Raw genomic sequence first — 10,080 nt, 5'->3', positions numbered from 1 at the left:
GGTGTATTAGGATAAACTCATCAATGAAGTGTCCAGTAATTCTTTTGTAAATTCCTTTGATGACACTGATAGGTGATTAGAAATCAGTAATAATTATAACGGCAATCATCCTTATCACACACATCTTCAAATAGACTGTCCTTATGCAAATTAAAACCTAGCTCCGCCCGATCAGTTGAAATAACATTGGTAAAAGAGAAAAGTAACATAAACATTTAAAGAATACAGAAATATTCCCACAATCCGGACCTTCATGGTATATACGAGAATCTGGATGGAGACGCAGAATATAGAATAATGGATAAGGACAGTAGAGAGTGATACATTGCTAGAAAAATAATAATTGTTTAAGAATACAGACTTGAAACACCCCTGGGTGTTGAAACACAATGGATTGCGAAGCCCTCATATTGGTGACAAATGCTAGACGTTTACATGCGGACAACTGCAGTTCTCCTCTGCACTTATGCAGAAAGGAACTAATCGGAAAAAATGAATTAAAATTTAAGATAACCAAATGTAGCTGCATTTGCTCCTTTTCATTTACTTCTTTAGAATGATTTGTAAACAACATATGATTAAGTAATAGAAGAAGAACAAAACAATTGGGTGATGCTGACAAATAAGGGTTTAACGTCCAGTGACAAGTATCATGTGCATATGAGAAAGACAACACGTTATATATGTTCCATGTGTTGTATTAGAAAGACACGTTCAGTCGGATTCGAGAAAGTGCTACTTTAAACAGACACAACAATAAAGTCAGATTGAAAGGGTTATAATAGATTCATACCTATTCCAGCGGCCAATATATCACACTATATTGAAGTGACACACCCTTCAATAAAATGCAAAGAAAGTAAAAAAAACCCAATGCTCTTACTAACAGGATACTGTTGCACAGTATTGTCATTTTTTTACTTAAGAACATCTAATTCTTAACTTTTTCAATGGGAAAATATAAAAGTAGCAACACTATTGTTGTGGCCAAATAACTTAACTGACACAATTTCAATTCTCCAACTCATTAAAAGACTTTAGTCCCATAATTTTCACTAAAACATGGTACTATTCACGTTACATTCACAATTATGAAATATTTACTATTGTCAATCTATTTTTTAGAATCAAAGTGTCATTTTGTGTTCTCGAAATGCAATCTAAAATTGTTTGTTTCGCCTTTTATTTAAAACATTCTTATGCTTTTAAGCATAAATACTGCATACTTGCATGACGCCTTTTAGTTATACTGAACACTGCACGAAGTAAGAAATGTTTTAACAGGTGAAAAATGTTCTATGATAGACATCATTTTGCCAGACACTTTTTTTTTATGTGGTTCTCATAATATGCCAAAAATCTGTTTCTTTTGTATAGTTTAACATTAAATTGTGAGTTTTACTCTTAACAGACGTATTATCAACCCGATTAACAGACTCATCGCCAATACAGCCGCATACTCAATATAGATTAACTGACCAGTCTCTCGGTTAGCCGAGTGTCGGCCGTGTTCTTATAAATAAAGGCAACAGTAGTATACCGGTGTTCAAAACTCATAAATCCATGGACAAAAAACAAAATCGGGATAACAAACTAAAACCGAGGGAAACCCATTAAATATAAGAGAAGAACAACGACATAACACCGAAACGTAACGTAGTTTACTCATTCAACTGTCCTACCGTTATAATGAATGGAACGTGTAGTCCTACCTCTTATTTCAAATCAACTCATATGTTAATTCATATTTTTTGTTCATATGCATTCCTAAATAATTTTTCATTTCGACAACTTTTAAACATAGACACGATTATTTTTTAGAAAAACATTGCACATATAGTACCTAAATATATAGATTTTTCATTTCACAAGGGTTCAAACTGGAAAAATCGGAACAAAATGGTTAAATAAAAAAAAACTACACTGTTATACGCGCGTATGTTAATTTCTTAAGATGTACTTTATTCTTACACGAATGAGTCGTTATGTTACTGTACTGAAGTCCATACCGCATAAGCAGCCATAAAAGGCCCCAAATAACAATGTTAAACAATTCAAACGAGAAAACTTACTGCTTATTTATATATAAAAAGAATTAACGAAAAACAAATATGTAACACATGAACAAACGACCACTGAATAACAGGCTTTTGACTAGGGGCAGGCCAATAAATACATAATGCTGCGGGATTAAAGATGTTAGTAGGATCCCAACCTTCCACCTAACTTAATATGCTTATACATGTTAAACATTAAACGATGTTGTTTCGTAATGCAGATGCATGCACTAATTGCCATTGAACAAAGTATGACGTGGTATTGCATGTATTCTATTTATTATCATATTATAAATATTCTTTACCCTAGTCATTTTCGGGGCAGTTGTGGATTGCTGGTAAGTTTGAGCAAAGGCTCCGTCTTGAAATCCGTAATATGACCAATATTTGTTTACTTTTTACAAATTGTGACTCTGACGGAGAGACTTATTATTAGCATACTACCACATCTTCGTATATAATAGTCTTTTCCGCAAAACAAACTGACGAACCATCTAAGTTTCGTTTGATTATGAGTTGTAGAACGTTGAATAATAGTCAACTCATTGAGTAGATCTTTTTTTTTATGTTTGTTGGGATCTTATGTTCAGTCTTTACACACGCATTTCTACTTTCATAAATACTCCATAGAAATTGAGAATGGAAATGGGTAATGTGTCAAAGAGAAAACAACCCGACCAAATAAAAAAACAACAGCAGAAGGTCACCAAGAGGTCTTCAATGTAGCGAGAAATTCACGCACCCGGAGGCGTCCTTCGACTGGCCCCTTAACAAATATATACTAGCTCAGTGATAATCAACGCCATTCTTATTTCCAGTAGATATCATTTTTGTGAAACATCAAACATTATATTTTCTGAAGAAAATGACAAAAATCGCTTTCGAAAATTTAATGTTATATTCATTAAATAAAGGCAACAGTAGTATACCGCTGTTCAAAACTCATAAATCCATGGACAAAAAACAAAATCGGGGTAACAAACCAAAACCGAGCGAAACGCATTAAATATAAGAGGAGAACAACGACACAACACCGAAACGCAACACACACAGAAACAGACCAATCATCAGACAAAACACCACGAGAATAACAAATGTAACATGAAAACAAAATACATGAATTTGGGATAGACAAGTACCGTGCCACGTCTTATCTCAATATCTCAAAAATAAGAGAAAACACAAACGACTCAACGTTAAAATGCAACACAAAGAGAAACGAACAATATTATAACAATGACCATCTTCCTGACTTGGTACAGGACACTTTTAAAGGGGAATAAAAGTGGTGGGTTGAACCTGGTTTTAAGGCATGCCAAACCTCGCACTTTAATGGCAAAGTTAAATATAACATTGAAATGACAACATAATATTACAGGACTACAATACAAATAAATAGTAACATAGTAGATAAGAGCTATAACAAATGCTTTCATTTACAGCAAAATAAAAAAAAAGTACGTTGATGGGATGGATGACTTCTAAAAAGTAGCAAAGTTCTATACCAAAAAAATAACACTATAATTTATTGTTTAACAACTTCAAATTCGTTTGTCTGTCCTTTTTTCTCATTGGTCTATTTGAGTGGGAATTCAATTGTTATTCTGAAAATAAACAGAACAAATTTATGAAATTCAATACATTTAAACTATAATTTTTGCCAGTATTTTTTTATTCAATTTCAAATAATAGACTTAAATATAATAAGGACCAAACTGAGAATAAAGACAGACAAACTACCCGTAACCCCTTTATTTTAAATCCTTAAATCCTAACTGTTGGTATTCCGATATTTCAAAGTCGTCATAAAGCGATTGAAGAAAAAAAATATGGGTACCAAACCTTATACGAAGGAATCATTTCATATTAAGTGGATAGCAACGAAACAATAGACACTTAATAGCAAACAAAAACTAAAAAAATCCAACACCGCCAACATACGTAAAACGGACTATAGAATAACAACTGCTATATTCCTGACTTAGTACAGGACATTTAAGAAAGAAAATTGTAGGTTGAACCCGGTTTAATGGCTAGTCAAATATCCAACTTATATGATAATGTCATTTAAATACAGGGGAAAAACACAAGATCACTTAGCACAAATAAATGTAATTGTAAATTATCGTCAGCTACAAATGTAACAAGAACACATCACATCACAACACATTAAAGGAACCAAGATGCAAGCATTTTACAATTATTTTCACAATAGTAGTCCAACTAATTGATATGAGCATGACGGTCTTCAAATTTCTTTTTTTATGGTACGTACCGACATTATAATTATTTGCACTAGCAATACACCATACTTTTTCTATGGAAAATGGATATCAATTCCATTATACTGACAAAAATACAAACATCTTTTTTTTTCTTCTAATATGTTATAGACCTGCATATGGTGAGCACCCAACGGGATCATCTAAAAATAATCTCCTGATTTTTTGTAAAAACAACCGCTTTCATGTCAATATTTATATTGTAATTGCTTGTGGGTAGTGTTTCAAATCAGTAATATGTGTGCACATATGCAATTATACAGTTTTACCATATAATCTTTATCATATGTTATGATATTTAAAACAAAAACTATTTTAACCTTGCTGACTCAAATATGTGTTTAGATCGCTCAAATATGGAAAACCCTAAAAGGGAATATTTTTACCACATATTTGTCTTGAAATACACATAAGGCTTAATTCAGCATTATAAAAACTTACTCTACATGTTCATTTTATAAATAACACGATCTGCTTTTTAAACATTGATCTTACGATTTATATCAGAAGAAAACACTTGTTTTAATACAGATTTATATTAATTATTGAGTGTTATATATACCAAAACGAATTGGTCTTGATTTAAAATTTACATTGAACAAATAACTTTTTTATTTATGTTGCTATTTTTTTTTAATTAATATTTACAGTGAAACTTACTTCTCTTATTGTAGATGCATAATGCAGCAGTTACTACTATCACAAGCCCTACAATTGTTATCAAAACAATGCCAGCAGTCTTCCATTCACCATCACGCATGTTCTTAAGTTCTACAAATTCAGATAGAGGTTATAAATCAAGACTTTTTCGGCTTGATCGATTAATTTCATACACAATATGAAAACCCCAAAAAGGCACTTTCAAATTTTATTTTAATGAAATTGTACACGAGTCATCACTAGTTTCGCAGATAATGTTTACTTCTTATGATATAACATGTATAGATGGTGTAAGTATGCTTTCTTTAACAGTATGATTTTCAAGTTATAGGAGAAACAGCCGTCATATGTGAGTGTGCATTCGTATAAGGAATGTGAAACTAAGTTGAAGCTTTTACAGTAAATAAGCAAAAAAGTCCAAGAAAAAGCCACCACATCATTATTGAACTTTATATCATTCAAATTTTGCTATCTAGACTTTTCTGTTGAATTCAAATATTTAGTATGATTTTCAAGTTATAGGAGAAACAGCCGTCATATGTGAGTGTGCATTCGTATAAGGAATGTGAAACTAAGTTGAAGCTTTTACAGTAAATAAGCAAAAAAGTCCAAGAAAAAGCCACCACATCATTATTGAACTTTATATCATTCAAATTTTGCTATCTAGACTTTTCTGTTGAATTCAAATATTTACCTGTTGTCTGAACAAGCTCTACAGTTACAGATATGTTGCCGTATCTATTATGCACTTCACAGTTATATTTGGAGAAATCAATCACTTCGAGGTTTCTTATAAACAAAGAGATAATGTATCCATCAACATGAATTAACTGTCCATGGAATGAGTCCTCTATAATTGCAGGTGTAATTACTTTTGTGTATTTCTTCGAACTATTTATCAATATATCCCCTACATCATCGATCTTAAACCAAAAAACATGTGTTGGTGCCGGTTTACTAACGAATTTAACAATCAAAATTGTGTCATCTCCTAGTCTACCTTTGTTTGAATGTACATTTTCAGATGCGGCTGCTGGATTGCCTGCGAAGGAAAACATATACAATAAAACACATCTTTCAATGTTATATTCTTGCAGCAATGGTACGATTAAGAGTCAAAGGAATATCCATAAAACCAAACGGTATTGATACACACGTCCTTAAATAAAGCAAATATAAAATAAAAAAATACAAAGTATAATAATAAAAAAAAAATAAAAAATGTTCTAATTTAGATTCATGCATAGAAAAAATGGAATCAATTATTAAAATGTGGAGGATCAGAAACCTTTCCATGATTGGTAAAATCGTAATTCCTAAATCACTTGCAATATCGAAGCTTGTTTACGTCATTTCTACACATGTACCAAGATCTTATGTAATTAAAATACAAAGGGACATTAATAACTTTTTATGGAAAAGTAATACTCCGAAAGGTAAATCGGAAGTTATTCAAAAGTCTCCTAGAGAGGGGGGACTGAAAGCACCAGATTTTGAAGTACAACTGTTAGCCTTTCGTATTATGTGGGTAAAAGATTTTTGTCAGAACATGACTCTAAATTGAAACATGTTTCCAAAACATTCTTCCCCCTTTTGATTTAGAGTATGTACTTATGAGCAGATGTGAATTTGAGTTTTTAAATCTAAAAGCACCTCTTTTTTATATAGAAGTGTTATCTGCTTGGAAACGTTTCAATGGTATGTTAAAAAGAATTATCAACAAACATAACTTGCCTTCACTGATAAAGAAAACTTGCCTTCACTGATAAAGAAAACTTGCCTTCACTGATAAAGAAAACTTGCCTTCACTGATAAAGAAAACTTGCCTTCACTGATAAAAGAAGCAAATCCATTTTGCATTTTATTACCATATCTGTCTGCGATATCATTTTGTGCCCGACATATATATATCCCACTGTCCTGATACCGTTCGAACGAATTGGTTACCGGTAGAATAACTTCGTTGGCTCCTGTGTCTGTTTTTCTGCCTTTTATCCGTCGAATGAATTGATTGTGCATGGAGAAATGTTCCCATTCATCATATTCATACACAGCGGGATTTCCATTTGGTTTGCAAGTAAATTTTCGTATCTCTTCATCTTCTGTTGTGTTCATGTATGTTATTTGAATTGACGGGTGATCTGTAAAAAAAGTTTTGTTTAATGCTGTTACAGTCACGGTATTGTTATGCGTTTACCTTTTTACATTGGCCAGCCAGAGGTTTAGTTTGAGTGCCAATCCCAACTATAATCATTTAAGACTTAGGTAATGCAGATATTTATATTCGTTCGACTTAATTATCATATATATTAATTTTACTTTCATATTCGTGCATTTTTATTTTCCGTTATTGTGAATGTGTTGCCAATGTTCGCTAATCGATTTGTGTCTATTGAACAGCAGTATATTATTATTGCCTATTATGGCAAATTTTATATTAATTTCATCTCACATATATAGACAATAACTGTTTAGTGTCTTTAAATATCAGTTGTATTTGTACATGGCTAGGAAACGAGGTGTATGCGACCTTAAGCGAGCAATTACACATGTTTCGTGCCGGGTACAAATACAGCTGATTTTTAAAGACACTAAACATATATTGTCTTTATCCTGCAATTAATTCTGTATATAATTTTTGTTTTGAAAGACAAAAAAACACATGTTTTGCATTTATTTTCGATTTGAAATCCCTTGAAGCCCGTGTAGTAATCCTACACAGTAATCACTCATTCAACTAAAGACGAGTTCGCCAAAAAAAAGAATCTTAAATGGTCAACAATAATACATCGCTCAAGGTGAATAATCATCTATTTTAACATAACAACCAATTTCAACAGTAAAAATAAATAACAAAACATTGTCCACATTGAAACAGGAGTGTACGAGTTGTCCTACGCCTCAGACTCGACATTTACTATGTATGCTGAAATTGACATGGTTGTTTTTGTTACAGAATCATACATATTCATGTTTTAAATCGATAGTTGTCTTCTACAAAAGACTGATGTTTATCTGTTTAAGTTATCAGAAAGTTGGTGTGATTCTTATTGCTCTAAAGAAATGTTTGAAAACAAACAGAACGTATAAAAGTAATAGTTAATTCGCAATTAATACGTCATTGGAATGCCACTGCAATACACATTCTGAGTTCAGGCAGGTACGTACAATTCTCAGGCTGGCAGTGGGCGGAGCTTTTAAGCGATATTTGTATAGTATACATATACAACATAGTGATATATGTAGGGCTGTATCTGTATAGTAGAACACCAAATTGTATAATAAATGATAATTTTATTTAAAACCTATCAAAGATTGAACTTCTATGAGGGAAAATAATGATCTCACATAGATTATTATGTTTCGCCCTGAAGTATATTTCATTGAAACATGGGTCGTTCCAATTCTGAAGGAAAATAACTCAATATAAGTATATGAATATTAATAAATTATAATTTTTTTACCTGGAACAACATTTTTTTATTAGGAGTAGAGAAGTAAAAGAGGATCAAAGAGTACATTAAGTATATCAAACTCATTAATAAAAAAAACATATCGACAACACCATGGATAAAAGGGTAAAAGACAAACGGACATACAATAGTCTACAAGACATAACAAAGAAAAAGTTTTAGCAACGCCAGCCCCACCAAAAACGTGGAGGGATCTCATTTGCTTCGGAAGAGAAACAGATCCAGCTCCAACCGTGGCATTCATCATAGTGTTCATTTTAGAACAAACCCGGCTAAAAGTATAATTTGGCAGGTTATATTCGCGAAAAGGTAACGGGATTGTAGTTATGTCATAAAAGACACAGCCGATATCATCTGTGACACGGATATTCCTTTAAGGTCAACCAACTCGTGATGGCGTGCGTAAAATTTACGAAGGTATGATTTCAACTTTAAAATTTGGTTTGCTGGCGCCGCTGAAATGTTTGCTACAAAGAAATAGAAAGTTCATAATTGAGAAGCTATTTTCCTCTCTTTTGTCGTATAGTTATGACACTCATGGTCAATGTCAACATCGAAGTCGAAATAGCAGGCAGACTTAACTGTATCAGTAATATGAGAGAGGGGCGAAATATACCAATTGGGACAATCAATCGCATAGATACAAAATAACAGACAATGTCATAGCTAAAACAAAGACAAACAGACAAAACATAGAAAACTATGTACTAAGCAACACGAACCCCATCCAAAATCTCAGGTGTGTTTTTCATCTTTAGTTCGATGGGAGAGATGTGTTCAACATAGTCACCAAATTAAGAATTATTTAGTAGGATAACCTCATTTACTCATATATATATATAGCGGAAAAGTAAAGTTAAAAGGGTACTGCTTTCTTTTTTTTTCTCCCTACGAAGTTCCTGTGTGATATCAGCCTCATAACAGTGAGGATTTAGTTGGCAAGAAGAGGGACTACGTTTGTTGCTATGGACATGCCGCAAATAAACTTTTTTAGTTATCAAAAAAAGATACATTTATTGTTTAGACTACGAGTGCAGAAGTGAAAATATCGTCATTCTAGTTACTAAATACAGTATGCACTACATATTGTGTCAACCGGTTAATTGAATACAAAATACGATCGAGAGTACTTGCAGTTCCTGAAAGCTAGTTAAAAGCCAAAAGGAATAAGCAATAAAAATCTAGTAAATCACATCACATAACACAATAGACATGACTTGTGCAATGCCAAAGTCAAAATATTGACAGGTAGTTGGATCTTTCAGATGTAACCATAATAAATGAACTCATCATAGATACCAGGACTAAATTTTGTACATACGCCAGACGCGCGTTTCGTCTACAAAAGACTCATCAGTGACGCTCAAATCCAAAAAAAGTAAAAAAGGCCAAACAAAGTACGAAATTGAAGAGCATTAAGGGTCAAAATTCCTGAAGATTTGCCAAATACAGCTAAGGTAATATATGCCTGAGGTAGAAAAGCCTGAGTATTTAAAAAAATTCTATATTTGTAAACAGTTAATTTATAAATGTAACCATAAAATACACATGTGCCATGTTTTATATAAATCAATCTCTAAATAATACGTTATGTCGTGTTTTTTTTTT

The 10,080-nt window shown here is 32.4% G+C and overlaps 1 protein-coding gene across 1 annotated transcript in view; it reads right to left on the bottom strand.

The window, feature by feature from the left end:
• Nucleotides 1–3,566: 3,566 nt before the first annotated feature.
• LOC139480840 (neural cell adhesion molecule 1-like) overlaps nt 3,567–10,080 on the bottom strand; it is a 29,252-nt gene continuing 22,738 nt past the window's right edge. The window contains exons 5-8 of the mRNA XM_071263740.1: nt 6,826–7,140; nt 5,694–6,041; nt 5,000–5,110; nt 3,567–3,661 (exon numbers count right to left, since the gene is read on the bottom strand). Of these exons, the coding sequence (XP_071119841.1) occupies nt 3,657–3,661; nt 5,000–5,110; nt 5,694–6,041; nt 6,826–7,140 (779 nt within the window). The 3' untranslated portion in view covers nt 3,567–3,656. The remainder of the gene's footprint in view (nt 3,662–4,999; nt 5,111–5,693; nt 6,042–6,825; nt 7,141–10,080) is intronic.

The sequence above is a fragment of the Mytilus edulis genome, chromosome 7 (assembly GCF_963676685.1).
Source record: "Mytilus edulis chromosome 7, xbMytEdul2.2, whole genome shotgun sequence".
In the NCBI taxonomy this organism is placed as follows: Eukaryota; Metazoa; Mollusca; class Bivalvia; order Mytilida; family Mytilidae; genus Mytilus; species Mytilus edulis.
The sequence above is the reverse complement of the archived record's forward strand: the minus strand, read 5'-3'. Positions and strand labels throughout refer to the sequence as shown.